At 39.2% G+C, this 18,637-nt stretch overlaps 1 protein-coding gene across 6 annotated transcripts in view; it reads left to right on the forward strand.

Moving 5' to 3' along the window:
• The window catches only part of ecel1 (endothelin converting enzyme-like 1), a 55,413-nt gene extending 39,652 nt beyond the window's left edge, over positions 1 to 15,761 (forward strand). For 5 of the 6 annotated variants that reach the window (XM_082502257.1, XM_082502259.1, XM_082502256.1 and 2 more), the window contains 8 exons: positions 251 to 309; positions 5,021 to 5,072; positions 8,286 to 8,353; positions 8,870 to 8,994; positions 10,136 to 10,201; positions 10,789 to 10,884; positions 13,952 to 14,028; positions 14,255 to 15,761. In XM_082502257.1, the coding sequence (XP_082358383.1) occupies positions 251 to 309; positions 5,021 to 5,072; positions 8,286 to 8,353; positions 8,870 to 8,994; positions 10,136 to 10,201; positions 10,789 to 10,884; positions 13,952 to 14,028; positions 14,255 to 14,354 (643 nt within the window). In that variant the 3' untranslated portion in view covers positions 14,355 to 15,761. The remainder of the gene's footprint in view (positions 1 to 250; positions 310 to 5,020; positions 5,073 to 8,285; positions 8,354 to 8,869; positions 8,995 to 10,135; positions 10,202 to 10,788; positions 10,885 to 13,951; positions 14,029 to 14,254) is intronic. The other variant, XM_082502261.1, reaches the window with a different exon arrangement.
• Positions 15,762 to 18,637: the final 2,876 nt, after the last annotated feature.

Below are 18,637 nucleotides of genomic sequence, written 5' to 3' on the forward strand. Positions count from 1 at the left end.
GTGGGACCCCACACACTGAATACTTCTCACCAGGGGGTTTAGAGAGAGACACACACACACAGAGGTGTTTTTGGATTCTGTTCCAGATCTGGGTGTGTTTTCAGTGGTGATTTCAGTGTGTGTGTGTGTGTGTGTGTGTGTGTGTGTGTGTGTGTGTGTGTGTGTGTGTGTGTGTGTGTGTGTGTGTGTGAGAGAGAGAGGAATCCCTTCTGTAAAACCCTGTTTGTTTGACTGTTTTTTTTCTCCTCAGGTGGCTTCTCCCCCCACAGGCGCTTAATGCCTACTACCTCCCTAACAAGAACCAAATGGGTGAGTGTGTGCCTTAACAGTGTATGTGCTGATATTTCTGTATTCTCTGTCATCTGTTTCCTCACACACACACACAGACAAACGCAATCCTTCCTCCATTTCCATTCTGCACCACGACGTGGACTGCGCATTAGTTACACACAATTACACCATGTTGCCGTCTGTTTCCAACAAGCCAAATACGATGGCCGCGAGAAGAAGGGAGGGGGGAAAAAATCCACCTCCTCATATCATATTCCCTCTCATCGCTCACTTTCTACTTCGATCTCCACCTCACATACCTAATACCCCCCTGGAGGAAAAACAAGCAGTAACACCTTCCCGAGTTTTAACAAATCTAGCCTTGCCGTGTCACCCCTCCCTCCCCCTCATTTTCTCCCAAGATTGGCCCGCTGCTGGCGTCTGCCTGCCTGCTGGATTAAATCTCTTGCAGAAAAATCAATGGCCCGCTCGCAAGCTGATGCTGGAGGACAGGAGGATTCAGACAAACACAGTCATCAGGACCTAGACAAATTTTTGATTTCTCTTTCTTATTGCTCCGCTTAATCCAGTCCGCCGTCAGCTCTTCCTCTTCTTCCCCAGTATTTCTTTTCATCCAGTTTGCTCTTCTATCAAAAATAACGTTGGCCTTTTTAATTGCACGTGTGACTCTTTGGCTTCCTTTACGCCGCATGGAGACAGATCAGCGGTTTAATTAAAAGTTCCTATTTAACACTCGTATATACACTGGTGTTCAAAGAAAATTGTAATTGCCATCCTAAGTGTATGCTAATGTTTCTCACAGATTGCATCAGATAAGATTGACATACGTAGGTGATGATGTAATATTGCATCAGCTGCTTCTTTGAGCCACATAAGCTCACAAAGGGTTGCAGTCATCGGCAGTGAACTTTTCATTTTGTTTTCCATTAACCACAGCAGTTTGGGAGCTTCTGACACCACTTCAGTTGTATTGACGTGGAAATGTTATGCTTAGCAAAACTGTTGTGTAAAGGTTGTAAAACTGATTAATTGCAAGATATATTTAAGAACACTGTTTATAGGGCCTGTTATTGAATTCAATAAGTCTTTTGTTTAAAGTACTATTTTGGTGCTAGTCAAAAACGTATAACTTACTCTCCAGAAAGGTGGTGATAGTGTTCCATGCAATCAAGGTTGACTGACCATCGTTTCTTGGTTGATCGAAAGGTCCAAAATGAAAGTTATGCTCATGTACCACCAGCACCTGCTTGATGTCTTTCTTGAACTTTCTGAGCAAAGGATTTTTTTTGATGCAAGAATTGCACATCTTTTTAATGTTTGAACAAAATAAATCAAACAAATGTTATTGCTTAAGAAAAGATTCCACAGCCTACCAGTCTCTACTAGGTCATAAGGATGGCAGTTACTGGATGTAATCATGATAAATAAGATACCAAAAAATTATTCAAATAATGATGATAAACTACATGAAGACTGCTCTGTCTGCACACTGCTGAGAAAGGATATGCAGAGTTGTTTGAATCTGATCCTCATGCGGAAATGTGCCTAAAAACCTGAAAGTTCCATTCTGCCTGGTTTTAATTAAATACTAGATTATTATTGAAGAGCAGGGACTAATCCAACCACATCCAACCACCAGCTGAAGAGTTTCAGGACGGACCCAAAGTTTTGGCACAGTTTTGGCTCATCCACCCATCTCAATGACACATTCTTTCAATCCAAATAAATAAATGTTCCAACAATCACAAATCCCACAGCCAAAACACGTTTTTCAGCATTAAATTTTGCATTCAACTTCATAATGCAAACCTTAGCATTTGTAGGACTTTTTTAAATATTCTCCAAAATTTTGTGCTGTGAAAGAGGAACAATACACATCCAATAAGGCCAGCCACAAAAAATATTAATGTCCCCAGCTTTCAGTCTCAAAACTCACACTTTGCCTCTTCATTAAATGCTGACAGTGGCCTTTTCACACTAAAAGAGATTCTGGTTCTGGTGTAGAGCGTTAGTAAATCTGGCCCGTGAACTTTTTTTTCAGTTGACTTCTTTAAATATTTGTAGGGAGCTACCCATGCAGCCAAGACACATGCAGCCAATCAAGATATTTTTAAAGTGAGCCAATAGATTAGCAGCATTTAAGAGTGTTAGCCAAATTATAGAATTGAACACAAGCTGTGGAGCTCCACAAATCACTTTGATGTAGTTTTGCTTTTCCTCTCACAGATTTGTACTGTAAAAAATCCAATCTCTGGCAAAATGCAGCAATTAAACTTTGTAAGTGTGTAAAATTAATGTCTGGCTCTTAAACTGCTATTTATTAATGTTGACTTTAATAAATAGCAAGCAATACATGGTATACAGAAATTTTAAACATGTGACACAGTTATTAAGTTCAATACGCAGATAGGTCAGGCTCTCATGGTAAATAATGTTTTGTGTTATTCTGCTCATAGTACAAGTCAACTGTAACACAGATTTCAGGTTTACACAGTGGAGTAGTTTATAATAACGCAGTCCACCTCGGGAGGAATCCTGCACTCATCCTGAGCTGTCAGATAGATTTGTAGCTCTGACGTTAACTCTATGAAAAGCTGTAGGAGTCCAGACCAGTGAGTGTGTAAGGGAGAGAGATGGCATCAAAGTTAAAGAAAGAGCAGGAAACTATAGGAAACTATCCTACAGGAAAAAATGAGAAAGAGAGAGAAGACAGTGCCAGGGAGGAGAGAGGTGTAAGCAGTATGTAACTGATGAAGATGGTAAATCGCATTACTTCATGTTCTCAACTAAGTCTGTAATTAAACAAATAGCGCTACACCTGTGGCTGTGATATATTAACTGGCATCTGCAGACTACTTGTTTATCTAGGAGAGACAGTTGTCTTTATGCACAAAATAACAATATTGTTGTCGAGAGTAATACTAAAAATAAAATGTTTTGGAATCCAGGGTTCCTGCTGCTTTGTGGGGATTTTGAACAATAAAATTGAGAAAGATATTGTTTATTAGGTGGGCAAACCTAACCTTAAAAGTAACCTTGTTAACAAAACAACTTTTCTTAATAGGTTTATATTTAGAAAGGGATCTATTTTTAGCTTATCCTTCTAAAGGACCAATAGCTTATGGTGATTGTGCACCCATCAATAGTTCACAAGAATCGTTACTCCTCCTACAGTATTGGTCAGATTTGCACACAGTGATCACCTGGTCATCACCCAAATTGTCCTCAATGCCAGGGACATATTTTCTCTTCTACAGGTGCTTTTTCATTTTCACAAGAATCAATACTCTTCATACAGTATTGGTCAGATTTTTGTAAAGTCAGATGAAGTAGTCCTGGATATGATTGTTTGCGAGCCTTTGACCACTCAGTGGATTAACGCTCTCTCCAGCCAATGACAACAACGCTTATCACTTTCTTTTTGTACTTTCAGGACCTTTAGAGAACACAGACAACATGACGCTTAACATCCTGTAAACAGCCTGTCAAACACAATCTGATACATCAAGATTTAAGGCTGGATTAAATTCAAAGATTGACAGCTCTAAAGGGCGCCAGGAGCTGCCATTTGAAATCTCTTTTGGACTTCTAGAGATGACAGTGTTTTTAACAAACTGAATGTTTTTTGAAGAGTGTATGAAAATGTGGAAAAGTTCAAGAGATTAGAGACTTTGGTGAATCCAGTTTATTTTCTGGTAGAGGCAACAACTTGCTTCTAATGAGACTGGTTTCTACATTGCTTCTGCGGGTTTGCTCAGATTTTACAGCTGTGGTCAGATGTTTACATGCATTCATCACAGGCATAAATATCCTGTGTCCTCTGTGGATTAGAGAAAATCCTAAATAAATGCAAACTTGTGCATCCAAATCTTGTTTTTTGAAGCCATCTGTGTTCTACAGTTAATAATGATTTTATGCAAACTTATTATCACAGCTGTACATTTGGGCAAATAGAGGTAATTTCTGTAACTGTCCTCTGCAGCAACTGTATATTAGGTTCTAGATCAGGGCTGTCAAACTCACTTTACATCGTGAGCAACATCTACCTCACTTTGATCTTTAACGGGGCAGATCCATGAAATTGCCCTTTCTGTCAGCGTAAAGAAGTTTAACCACACACTTGGGCCCTGGGATATTTTAATGTAAGAACAAGAAAAAGGCACAAGTCTTTGGGTTTAAATTGTAGAAATAAAGGTGTAAAATTACAAAAAAATCAGATAATTATTGTACACAGTAATTGTTATTGAATTACAATAATAATTTTTTAATTCACAGAAAATATCTTGTTTGTTTTGTTTTATTTTTTTTTACTGTCGACACATTGTTAAAAATAGACATTTCAATAGCAAATTGTGAAAAAAGGAACTCTCAATTGTTCATTTTTTACTCAGTTACTTTAGTGTTGTATGAATGTTCACGGAGGACAAATCAGTATGAAAAGTTGTAAAACTTATGGACATGTATGACTGTCGAGGAAGCTGTTGAGAGTGGCAAATTAGAGTTTCTGCTGTTCTAGATAGTTCTGTGTATTGACATATTTATATTAATACCCTGGGCATGGCAGGTATAAAGGTTCAGTGTTTTCCATTTCCTTCAAACAGTTTTTCTTTCTAAACGAGTCTCTATTCTATCAAGTGGCTAATTAGCACATTTTAGGGTTTAGCTTTTGGTTTTAGCATATCAGAATTTTAAATGACTGCCTTCGTGTTGCTTTTTTTATCTCTTACAGTCTTTCCTGCTGGAATCCTTCAACCCACTCTTTACAACCCAGAGTTTCCACAGTAAGTAGCTCTCTTATGCTTTCTGCCTTTTCCCTGCTGCTGTCTGCAGGGAGCCAACAACATCCCCACGGCCACAACAAGGTCATTGAAGCCTGCGTTACTCCGGGAAGCCTCTGCTTCCCCTCCAGTCCCACCACACCTGATTAAACCAATTTAACTACCCACCAAGAGCTCAATTACTGAACAAGGTCCCGCTAATGGAACAGGTGTCATTTAGAGGTCACCTAAATTTGAGCCCATTGAGTAATATGATGGTGCATGAAAGCAGACAGCCTCCCCGTCTCTCTCTATAAGTCCTTTTTTCTCAGTTGTTTTTAAAATTATGAAGTTGCATTTTTCTTAAAGGATCAGGCAGTTTTGTATGTTTTAGACAGTTAAAAATTAATACTGTATATTTAATGATTTTCGGCTTTTCAAATGTATCTTGCTGCAGATAGTTTATCAGAACATACCAAGAGTTCATGGAATACCTCACTTCCTTTCGAGCCACCACTTTTTTTCTACTCTACTGTAGGATAATCTATTTAAAGCTTTAGTCACACAGATGTTAACAGATCGTTCGAAACATAATGAGTTGTTATGGCCACAAGGTAAAGCAGGTTTTCGTGATTTATAGCAGAAATGTTAAGCTTTATTTCCCGTGTACCCTTATACTGTGACACATACTTTTGACCATGCAGGGAATCAAGAAAATCCAAAATAAATTCAGATTTGGTTTCGAAGTTTTATTTTTTGAAGTCACTAAATATGTGTGCTGCATAATAATCATTCCACCTCCACCAAAGAGATCAAAGAAATCATTAAAATCCCCAAATTACATTGATGTCCATGATGAATTTAAACATGTGACCACAACTGTTCTGACCACAACTCTGCGCATATTAAACATGGCCAAAGTATGAAAAAGTAATGTGTGTTTAGGCGTCATACTGCTCTAAATAGTAAGTTTTCGCCCTTTCTTCTATTCTTGGCTCTGTATGATGTCAGACAAAGCAGCTATCATTGACTGTGGTCAGACACACAACTCCTTCTATGAGCATTTAAGCCCCAGCCACCTCCTGGTCTGTCTTTTGTTCAGCCAATCAGAAGAAAATCTATTTTAAAGTTGGAGACACTACAATAGCTTATTACAGTCAGTGGATGGTGTAAAGGCCTGTGGCGGTTTTGAGACAAACAGGAATTACTTTGAACTGCTATTTTAAGCTATTTTACAGACCAAGAATAAAAGCTGAAATGAACATAACAGAATCTAAGTTTGATTTGTTTGGATTAACTAACCAATTAGAAAAAGTTTTGGAATTAAAGAAATATAATTGTTCACGGTGGTGGCAAAGCAGTCAAAAGTAAGCTTTAACTCTCCACAAGTAGTTTTTCATACAGTACTCATGTGAATTAGAACTAAACTATTGCCTGGAAGGAGGGAAATCAATCCAGAGAGTTTCAGTGTGGTCATAAAGAAAGCATTGCAGTGCGGCACTGAGGCAAGAGTGGGTAAACAGCTATTTTTCCACTCAACACTCAACTCTCTTTGTTAACCAAAGCAGCAACTCACTGCCGCCACTACTGAGCAGCATTTCGAGCAGATACATACAATACAGTCCAAGTAGCTACACCTGCTGCATTCATACAGCTCCTCTGAATAAACACACACACACACACTCACAAATATGGGCTAATTGGACCTAACGGTTGGTGTGCCCAACATTAGCTAACATTTCTATGTCTTCATTAGGGGTGATCACTACTACTTCCACTACCTGCTCCCATGCATGCTAATCAATATTAATTAATGATTGTAGGAGAGCGAGCGTGTGAGTGTGTGTGCACCTGTCGCCGTGAAGTTATTACTGCAGTAGCCCTAACCTCCCATAAACTCTCCCTATTTCTCTCACACACACACTTACACACACACACACACACCGCTCTCCACTATCACGTCAAGTATAATGAAGCTTCAATCAGCCAGTTAGTTTAGCGAGGGAGTTGAGCCCAGTGTGAGGCAGCGTATCGACTAGCTGTCAGAAAGTCATTTTCAGATGTAGCCATGTGAATAGCCCCGAGTCTGCCCTCTCATCGCTCTCCATTTCTGCATGTGCTGCAAAGACACCTCACCCCAGCCAAGGGTGAGGGTGAAGGAGAGGTGAAGCGACCTGCTGCCTTCTGGAGAGAAAGAGAGAAATGTATACGAGTTGTGGGCATGTCCCTGTTTTACTTGGTGCTGAATTTTTAAAAATGATGATTTACGTTCACAGTGCAGCTAAAGGTCCCAGCGCTTATTGTTTCCTCACGTCAAGCTAAAATTTGATGTTTTCTAATCAATTGAGCAAGGCAAATGTGATAGATAGCAATCTGAACCAAATTAGATCTCAAGTGCATCTGTTTTTCTTTTTTTACCTAGCTTGGCTGAGCAGATTTCCTAAGGAGGACAACGGGACAAGGGAACAGAGAGAAAGGGCTAAATAGCTGACTTTAATGAGACTTTAAATCAATCAAAAGGCACAAAGCCTTGTTCTAAAGTCGCAGGAATGTACATACTGTCCAGACTTTGGACATCCGTAATACCAAGTTCAAACTAGAACATTTTCACCTGAACAGATTTCCAGTTGCACGGAGTTCCATGGGTTGTAAATAAATGGATACAGTGGCACAACCCAGCCTTGGTGCCTGTAGTCTAGAAAGGTTTCTCTAGTGACTGAGCTAAGCGGGAACATGGGGTCAGGGCCAGTGAGCAGTGGACTGCACAACCCAACTGTGTCAAATTCAATTTCCAAATGATACAAAATGGTTATAGCATAACAGTAACACTAGTACTTGACCATTAACATATCCAGTCTCCCCCCCCCAAGATTTAGCTTCCAGTAGCTTCACACTAAGCTAGGTTTTTCAGGTTTACCACTTATTTAAAAAACAGATATAAAACTACCATCTTCAGCCAAAACAGTATACTTTCCAAAGGACCCACCAACTTTGGTGAGCACCGTTCTCACAATTCAGCTGGAGAACAATAGTGACTACAAAAACAGTGGATGAAGTCAGCAAAATGACAGCAAATCTTAAGTTTTCTACCATTTATCAGTTTGGATTGTGTTCAGTTGCAAACAGTCCGATAAAGAATGTTTATACATATACAGTGTACAGTGTAATATCCAGGGAGCTGTCAATATCAAGAAAGTTTGAGTTTGTGTAAGGTTCATCTTTCTCCTTCCAACTCAGGTCTCTGAATTATGGAGGAATAGGAGCAATTATCGGTCATGAGCTGACACATGGATACGATGACTGGGGTAAGAATCACAAACCTTTCACCCATTACCCACTGCAATAAGATCTGAACATCTATAGTTTTTTTCCCCATTTGTGTTACCATCATTGCATTGATAAGTTCAGTTTTACTGAAAAAGGTTCTGTGATTTATTTTTATATATATAATTTATTACATTTCTATTGGGCAGATGTGCAGCAAAGACTATTTTGAGGCACAATCTTTAACTTTGGTTTCCAGTCAAATGCGCTGCCCTGTGAGATCCACAGAAAAAAAAAGCAAAGCTCCTCTTCCAGATTGTCCACCATCAATTGTAAAAGTACAAATGTAATTTGGCAGGACCGTTTGTTCTGTTGGCTCATGAACAGGATACATCAACCACTATCAACTCCACATCTTTCAGTGTTTTGCCACTAATGGCTTGGGCATGCTGGGCAGATCTTTGGACTGTGAAGGAAAGTTGCAGGTTGTGTTGTCTTCATGCTAACACTCGCCCTTTTGCCCCTCATCTTAGTGATGCAATGGTTCATGTCCCTAGGGGGCCAGTACGACCGCCATGGTAACCTCAAACAGTGGTGGACCGAAGAGTCCTACAAAAAGTTCCAGAAGAAGGCCGAATGTATTGTCAAGCTCTACGATAACTTCACTGTTTATAGTCAGAGGGTGGGCTTTCACACACACACTTTTCGAGTCGCTACTTGTGCATACAATTTTTACAGTAGTACGACATATGTGTTTTTGATTTTAGGTTTATATAGAAAGTTAGTGTCCTTCTGTGATTTGATGCACCTTGATTTGTTAACTCTGATCAATGCTACTTTTGTTGTCTGAGCAGAGCTATGATTACTGTATCTAAAGAAGTGCTCTGCCAATTTTAGAGACAGTATGAATCTGTAACTGACCTAAGTCAGGTCTAAGAAAATAATCTAGAGCCAGTGTATAAGGATTTACAAGTTTTGAATAAAAAAACATCACTAACTATTGAAATGGTAGCAAGACAGTTGACATAAGATTAATGATATCTCAGATGTCAAAAAGTCAAAAACTTGGTTTCTGCTACTTCACTTTTGACCATTTTATTTTTAATCCATGTCTCTCCAGCCTATCAGCTTTAAAGAATACGAACTTTAATGGTCTCGTAACATGTTACTAGGTATATTGCCTTGTGAAACACCTAATATTAATAGCACTTTATTTATGTACTTTTTTCAAATGTAAAGAATCAGACTGACATTTTGAAAACTGCATTTATCCATTTTAACGCGAAGAGTTAAAGATTGATACCACTTTAACATCTGTAATTTAAATATGAAGTTTGGCCTAGCGGATGATTAGCTTACAGTATGTGGCTTAGTTCAAGCTAAGCAAAGGGAAAGAACTGGGTTCATGACTCTCCACACATGTAGGCCACGTAGGAACCAAACAATTATAAAATAACCAAATTAGTGCTCTTTAGAGCTCCTGCATGGGTATTTTTTTTAGTTAGGGATAGCATGACGCTAGCTGCTACCCCACCTTTTTCCAGACATTTGGCTAAGCTTAGCTCAGTTTCCTGGGTTCCTGGAGCCTATAGATACATGCAAAGATATGACAGATAAGATTTATTTTTAATCTCAAGTGATGTAATTGGAACAAAAAATTTACTTCCTAAAAGCAAATATGTTTCTGTGAAATGGTACAAGCTGTAAAAACAAAACCAAAAAAAAATAAAAAAATAAAAAACTGTATTTCTACAGCTGAATAACTGCATCCCTTATGTACATGACATACTGTAAAGTGTTTTACGACTTACCTTTGTGTGTAGGTGAACGGCCGTCTGACACTGGGAGAAAACATAGCAGATATGGGAGGGCTGAAACTGTCATACTATGTAAGTTCCGACTGATACGATCATTCTTCAAATTTGGTCACTGTGTGGCTCCGAGAAATCTAGAAATTAGAATTCACTCTTTTAGTAGGCAACCCATGAGTCTCTGCTCTGTCTCAAAATCCGCCTCTCTTTATTCTTCATAACCACTGTGCTTTGTTTGCATTAAAATAAAGAGCAGAAGTGCCCCTGAATCACGATAAAAGACAAACAATTTGATTTGAATTCCTTTTTACTTGAATACTTGCATGTGTGTTTTCTCAGATAGTGGAAAATCCAGGGTGCGGCATAATTAATTTTCATTTTGAGCAGCCCACATTGAAATAAGGAGTGTTTTGTGCACACAGATACAAAAGTTAAAAGGAAGCACATGAAGGCTTTTAAAATAAGTAAATGGTGATACTGAATGCACCAGTAGGGTCATAATTCCTGTTAGTTGAGTCAGCTGGTTAGACTGATGGAAGTAAACATAATGACTGTTTTATTAGAGGTCCTGTTTGGTTTTGGTTCATATTTAAACTTAAAAATATATACTGTTTAAGACACAAGTTGAGCAGCTACCATCACACTCTCCTTCTCTCTCTGCCCAGGCATATCAGAAGTGGGTGAGGGAACATGGTCCAGAGAGACCCCTGCCTGGCCTCAAATACACCCATGAACAGCTGCTCTTTATTGCCTTTGCACAGGTACACCAAAGTCCTCTCCACAGAATTCACACCAGCGTATTTCATTACATTTACATATTAAATCCTTCCGCTGCCCTCCTCAGCTGGAGCTGCAGATCACAGAGGGCAGGTAGGAGCTAATGCTTCTAACATTAGCTGATGGCAGCATTAACTTTTGGAGGGATCCAAAACAGCAAAAGTGTTGACGACAGTACAGTGTCTCTGAGCGCCATACCACCCATGTTCCTCGTAACTGTTATGACTCATCGTTGAAATTCATGGATTAATGTAACAGAGGCAAAATCTAGACACGCTTAATAACGCAACATGCAGTGTTTTAGGACATTTTTCAAAAGCTCTTGCCACAGGGAAGTGATTTGAAAGTCGTGTTATGGGTTTAGATTTGTTTGAAATGTCGTGTGTGTGTGTGTGTGTGTGTCTGTGTGTGTGTGTGTCTGTGTGTGTGTCTGGAGTGAATAACAGGCATAATTTTTCGCCTGAGGCAATTCAACCACCTCAACCAAAATGAATGTGGTCAAGTTTTTGAATCTGCACAGCAGGCCAACAAACAAGCTTTTTCACTTATCAAAGAACTTGTAGCAAATATCAGGCTGCATATAATGTATTTTTAAGGGTTGCTTCTACTTTTTGGTAAACAAAATGACAAAATTATGTTTGTTTCACTCAAAGTGATGTCCTTAAATTGAGTTGCTTAAAAAATTGGATTTGTTTAATTTCATGTGTGTTTAAATAGGACATATAGACCTCACCTCTATACTATCCAGTATTGTCTGATCAGTTCAAATTTTGGCAAGGATTCATTTTATTACCAGTTCTTTGCCAGAAATTGTTAATATTTGACATTACAATATGCTGCCAGATCCCTATAGTAAGTAAAGGATGAATGTAGAACTTCAGTAACCTATTTCATTTAAAGTAAGTATTATAAAATTAACTTGAATTATTGAAAGTTGCTTAGCAGGGTAACGATTCCTCAAGAATCCCACAGGGCCAAATATTTAAAAACATTTCCATGACTATATATTCATTGTATACATTTACGTTTGTATGCATTGCAAAAGCATGAAGATTTGTTAATTTGGGATTCTAAATTGCGATAGGTCTAGTGATGAGTGTTAATCTTTTGTCTGTTTAGCTGTGTTGTCTAACACATGTACTGGCAAGTTGCTCAGGATAGACTAGAGGAAGAAGAGAAGTATTTATGCAGTCGAGCTGGAACTGACTTTAACCACAATGGATACAGCTGAGACATTTAATTTAGAGTTCATAACTTGACACGGAGCTCTGGGTAATTTTACCTCATCTGGGTATTTTAATAAAACTGTCTAAGATGCAATGCTCCCTCTAATTTTTCATGTGTCTGAGTGAACACACAAACTCCCTGAGCGGTCCCTTGGACCACTGTGAGCAACATTAGACGTGTGCACTGTGGTCACGCCAGCATCGAATCCATCCAAGTTACATCGTTTATTTAAATAATCAAATTACAGCATTTATGTTAGACTACTTTTAATTAACTGCTTTAGCCCACTTACAATGAAAATTGAAAAAAAATCCTGTTCATGACCTGTGTAGTATGTTAACACTATTGGAAGTAAAATTAACTTGAAATCCAAATTTGAAAACACAACTTTCTTTCTTTTTTCTTTTTTTTTTATAAAGCTCTGACTTGTATTATGAGTATGAGTCTGTGGTCTGGGAGAGAGTCCTGTAACTCTGTCTGCAAAATACATTATATAATGACCAATGTTGTGCAATTACTTATATATTTACTTCTTCAAAAAAGTAACTGAGTTATGCTAACAACAAAAAAGTAACTGCTTTATGCTAACAACAAAGTATTTTGCAGCTGTTTACCTAAAAATGCAGCCAAGGCGTTTTCTTTTTTGTTTGTTTTTTAAATAAACATTTCAAACTATTTACAGAACAACCAGGTGTTCTGCATCAAATTTGATGCCACACAAATCATTTGTGCCACTCCAAAAATAATTTCTGTCCACTATGAGATAAAGGAGAACATCACAAGCCTGATACCTGCAGGCCTGACAACAGGAGATGTATCACTGCTGTAGCACCTGTAACATTCATTGTTCTGACACACACAACAAAACTATTGACTACACTGCACACTAACCACACAAGATTTGCGCTAAACATCACAAATCCCTCACATCTCAAAACACCACCGTCAGTCCTAAAACTTCCCCCTTTCCTAAACAGCTAAATGCCATGTTGCCATATAATTTTTTGATTGGTCGACATGGTACTTTTTTCGACGAATAGGAAAGGGTGGGGTTTTTTGGTTTTGTTAACATAACTCTGGTTTTACGTATAAAGTCCACACTTTTTCTGTCAATTGTTCCGTCTGTCCTGTTCACATCTCCAATGGTTGTACACGCTGTCGTTAACGTGGCTTCGCTCCACATCAGCCACGCCGCTTTGCTAGCTAAAACACCGGCACATAAAGACGCTGTCATAGCCTGTCAGCCCGTTAGCTGCGTATATACGAATGTGAATTGCATTATTGGCTGGACTATGGGATAAGGTGGCATCGTTCTAATCCCATATGGGAGCAGCCAGTCACTTAATGACTAACACTGCAAAACAGAATTGTTAAAGTTTTAATTTTAATTTCATTTCAGGTTAGATTTTTTTTTTGAGCGCAACACAGATTTTCTGTGCGCAGAGACCATGCCAGCAGTGCACAGTTGCGCGCGCAGCTTAGAGGGAACATTGCTCAGATGTGTTGAAGGGAATTATTCTCGTAAAACTGCTAACAGCTCCAATTAACTACAGGGAGCTCCAGCTGCTTTTTATAAGGGCTCCTGAAAAGATCAGGAAGTAGACGTTCATCTGAAAAGTACCTGCTTTAGCTCTTAAAACAAAAAGCACTGCACTTCCCTCTGAAACGTTTTGTGGTAGAAGTATTTAGTATTTTTTTAAAAAAAAGAAATAATAGGTAACTCAAAATAGTATTTAATGCAAGTCACTTCCTCAAATGGGAGAAAGAGAATATATTCAGCACAGGCTGTCCCACTTCAACTAAAGTGCAATGTTCTCTTTTCAGAATTGGTGTATGAAGAGAAGATCTCAGTCCATCTACTTGCAACTGCTAACTGACAAACATGCACCAGAGCACTACAGGTACTGTGAAACACACCTGGATGCTGGCCACTGACATACCAGAGGGAGAGATGGGGAATGTTGGTGTGGGTAATGTGGGTACGATGCAGTGCAGCTCAACTTGCCAGTTTGAACTACCTCAGAATAGGCACAATGAGGCTGGTTACATTACCTTTCTTAAGCTTTTCTTCATTTTTTTTATTCTCTGCATCACTACTAGCGCTTCCTGTGTTTCCTCCTTCTGTAGAGTGATCGGCAGCGTCTCTCAGTTTGATGAGTTTGCCCGTGTTTTCCACTGTCCGAAGAGTTCCCCGATGAATCCCACACACAAATGCTCCGTTTGGTGACCTCTCCATCTGGCATGGGATGACCTTCATGTTTAAACTCCAATCCAAACACCCACTCCCCTCCTACATCACCAGATCCAAAAGGATGGTACAGCGTTCAGCCCTTTCATGACTATGAAAGACACAGGAAGGAAATATATATTTTCAACATTATCATCATATATGTTGAGTTCTTATATTGATTGTCCATTAATAACTGTACTAATCGAACAAAGCATGGGTCACGTGACCGTTTATTGTGTATGTGCGTGCGTGTGTGTGTGAGTGTGCGTGTGAGTGTGTGTATTATATGATTATGTATGTATACACTGTATCATTTGATTACATATATTTTTCTATGTTTACATTTATTTTCAAATCATCTATTTTTGTATTTAGCTCACACACAAAGATCTCCCAGTTATTAGATTTTTAATCAAGCAACATGTTTTCTCACTTGTTTCTCTCCTTTGTAGCATCAACTAGAAAAATTAATGCTCAGTGAAGATTAAAAATTCACAACTCATGTGATTTCAGTCCAGAATGTAAACTGACCGATTTACAAGAAAGCTGAGATGAGTAGCATCCTCGTGCCTGTCAGATCATCAGTGTTCTCTCTGTTTGGTATTGGATTTGTGTCATACTGCTGCACTCTTGTGGCTGCAGAGAGCAATGGTCAGTGTTCAATCGTCATGACTGTATCGTCTGGCATGCATTGGTCTCTTGTTATTGTGAGCGTTTGTAAAGTTTTTTAAATTTGTTGATTTTTTTTTTCTTTTTAAAAAAAAACCACACAAAAAGAAGAAAGTAGACTCGTGTTTTTCTCAGGATGTGTAGCAAAGTGAAACGCCAAATGGATCTCTCCATTCGGCCTACATCTCAAAGGAGCCAGTATATCAATCAGTCAAACATCAGACAAAAGAAAAAAAAGATTGAGTTCCCTCACCAGAATTGAAAGCACATGGAACAACATGAGCTCTTTCTTTTCTCCTGGAGAACTTCTGCTATTGGACACTTCACATTTCCCATGTTTCCTCATGAACTCTGAGCAATTTCACACAACCTGGGACTCATCATACATTCACAGTAACTGAATGTATGATGAGTACATATAACGCAAGCCAACATACTGTACATTAAAGTGCAGCAATGATAGATGAAGAATCGTGCGTTTGTACAGTGTTACTTTAAAAAAACAACAAAAAAAACTTTTTGTATAAGGAATCTGTTGGTACAAAAAATTGAGACTTTTTGTACAGTAGAGGATTAAATAAGATGTTATGGGTGTACAGTTTGTTTTGAAGAGAGTGCATGTTTCCATACTGATCGACATTCTAACTCTGATCTATAAACATGGAGGACATCGCCCACACACTTCTGACTCTACAGCTGCTAGTTCACACGTGGCTGCTGTCTCTTCCTCTCTGTTGGTTGCTGTTTAATGTCTGAATAAACACAAAGGATCGGTGTGAGGCTGTCTGTGTGGGTCTGTGTGTGTGAGAGAGAAACATTACTCCTCTGTGTGTCAGGCTTTAGCACTGTGAGTGTGTTACCTTGCGGGCTTGTGTCCTCCTAAGATGAGAGCCAGCTCGCTTGGCCTCCCAGCACTGGCTAGTAGAAGTCCACCTCTGCCACTCTGCCTGCTGTTTGATTAGAACCTGCACAGCCTGGCTGGATTTATGGAAGCATGTGCACAGCAGAGGATAAACAAGCTGAGCAAACCACAAGGCTGTTTCAAGTGAGGAGGTTATCAGAGAAACCTGTGTTTCAATCAGTCTGGCACACTCAAATACCCAGTGCTCTTTCCAGAGTTCCTCCTTTAAGATTTCTCTTTACTGCTGCACTGTAAACAAGAAACTGTGTGCAGCATGGGCTCCACTTTTCGTGCATTTAAGATGTGTGCCCATAAAAAGGACCGGTTAAAGGTTTTTCACTCAATATGAGCAATAAGACTTTTATTAAGAGAATTTCTCTTGCTTCCAACCACTGAGGTGAAAACACCACCTATCACCCATACTGTCCAGTTTTTTGTTCAAATCTTTGCAATTTATCCTACTTAGATGTCATTCTCAATTAAATCTATTTTGTTTGTGTGACATCTCCAAATCTAACAATCCAATGTATGAATGCATATATACAAGGCAGTGCTGGCTTCACCTGTGCAAAGCCAAACCACACTAACTTTAAATCTGCCCACTGTCCTCTCTGGACCACTTGTTCACTCTGTAGTAGCTCTGACCACATCTGTGCTCTGTGATTTCCCCACAGATCAAACAGCAAATCCCAAAATTTGTGTGGCAAACTGATCCAACCTTCACTCTGAAGATCATCACTGGTGATAGACACACACAGCAGTTCTCAGTGGAAGAGCGCATATGTCCAAGCCCAAAGGTGGCACATGGGGTTAAATGCACTCAATATTCTTTCCAGCATTGGCTTGTGCACCTTGAATTTGTACCCCAAGCTGATTGTGAGCAGGGAGTACGAGTTTAAAGTCTCGAGGCTTCCGAGTGAGAACATTTGCTGCAAATGATCAGCACCGTGGTGTGTGCTATTGAGCTAAATGAAAAAAACCAAGATCCAAACCAACAAAATCTTTGCTCGGCACCTGCCCTACTTGCCAGTTTCCGCTCCCTGTGATTTTTTTCCTCTTCCCCCAAATGAAATTCAGACACAGCGGAGAACAGGAGTGCTGGAAGCAGCGCAGCACTCCTGACTTGATCTGCCACACTGCATCCAGATGCTGCAGTCGAGCTCCTTGTTGACAGTCTGGCTCTGGGGCACAAATTTATGATGCACAACCTCATTGTTGAATTTGTTGGTTTTTTAACTGTAGAGTGTCCTTATGCTGATACTTGTGACTGGGTGCTCCACCTGTGGGCTTGGAACTGTGGACACTTCCACTGACAACTGCTGTTCGGTCTTTAAGTTCACCAGGCGATGATCCTCAGCATAAAAATTGAGTCATTTTAATGCAGAAGTCGAGGTTTCCTCTGTGTACAAGTTTGAAGTCAGTGGTGAGATCATAGAGAGGGAGCCGTTCAAATGTTGCAGGAACACTGGAAGCGGAGCAGCACTTCCTAATGACTTAAATCAGATACTGTTTTTGATTTCGGTGGGCAGAGAAGCAGAACTTTTTGGCTGGACTTTGTATAAGAGGATAAAACAAAAGGATGTCTCAATGTTTAGACTCAAAACCATTTAGATATTTCTAGACGCATGGATGGGAAGGACGTTTTTCATTTGAAGGGACATTTTTGTCCATTTTAAACAAATCAAGAGACTGTGTTTTTCATGTTGATTGTGACTCTGAAGATTTAAAGAGAACATCACCAAAGACTGAAAATATCCCCCACACATACATCAAAAGGCCCAAACCTTTAGCCAGCAGTGCTTTAAAAGATCAGTGTGGTTCTCTGAAAGACTTTGGGGATTTAATAATGAAAAAGAAGATAAAGACACTTAGAGGCTTATTCCCACACATCAAATCAGGAGTTCCACGTGACTATTTTGCAAAGCACAAGTTGCAGAAGGTTTTGCTAACTAGCCTCAAGGTTTCAGTGGCTTCAAAGAGCAGCATCATTTATTTAAAGGAATAGCTGAAGCTTCACCTTGAACCAACAGGCAGCTGAGACAACAAACCTTTTAATGTCAATAAAAAGAAAATGAAAAAACAGGCTCAGCTGTACACATTTCACATGGAGTTTGCTGTGACCCTCCTCCTCCTCCTCATGCAGCTTCCCAATCCCATATCCTCCTATAAAGATCTCAGTCCAGAAGTGGATACTAATATCTAGTGTGGCTAGAACAAACATCAGTGCTGCAATCTCAATTTAAAAGAAACGCCATCAAAAGCTGTTTTGTTCTAATAATAATAATAATAATGGATTGGATTTATATAGCGCTTTACAATGCCACTATTCATTCACTCTCGCATTCATACACTGTTGGAGGCAAGCTACGGTTGTAGCCACAGCTGCCCTGGGGCAGACTGACACTCTATCATAACTCGAGATTGTAACTGTTAATATTCAGTCCAGTGTCTCCTTCCGAGTTTCAATTAGATCAGGTTGGAGACATTTATTTTTATATTAGAAAACAAATTATATCATTTTAGATTATATAATTCATTGTGTTTCATAAGTTGCTTAAAGGCAGCTTGAAAAAAGGGGAGATGCTAACTAAAAATGGCCCTAGCCTAATTCTTTATTCTGTTCAATTCTGTTTTATTTATATGAAGCAACAGTCGCCTCAAGGTGCTTTATATCGTAAGGCAACGATCCTATAATAATATAGATAAACCC

This window comes from Aulonocara stuartgranti (genome assembly GCF_965226115.1).
Source record: "Aulonocara stuartgranti genome assembly, chromosome: 14".
NCBI classification, from domain to species: domain Eukaryota; kingdom Metazoa; phylum Chordata; class Actinopteri; order Cichliformes; family Cichlidae; genus Aulonocara; species Aulonocara stuartgranti.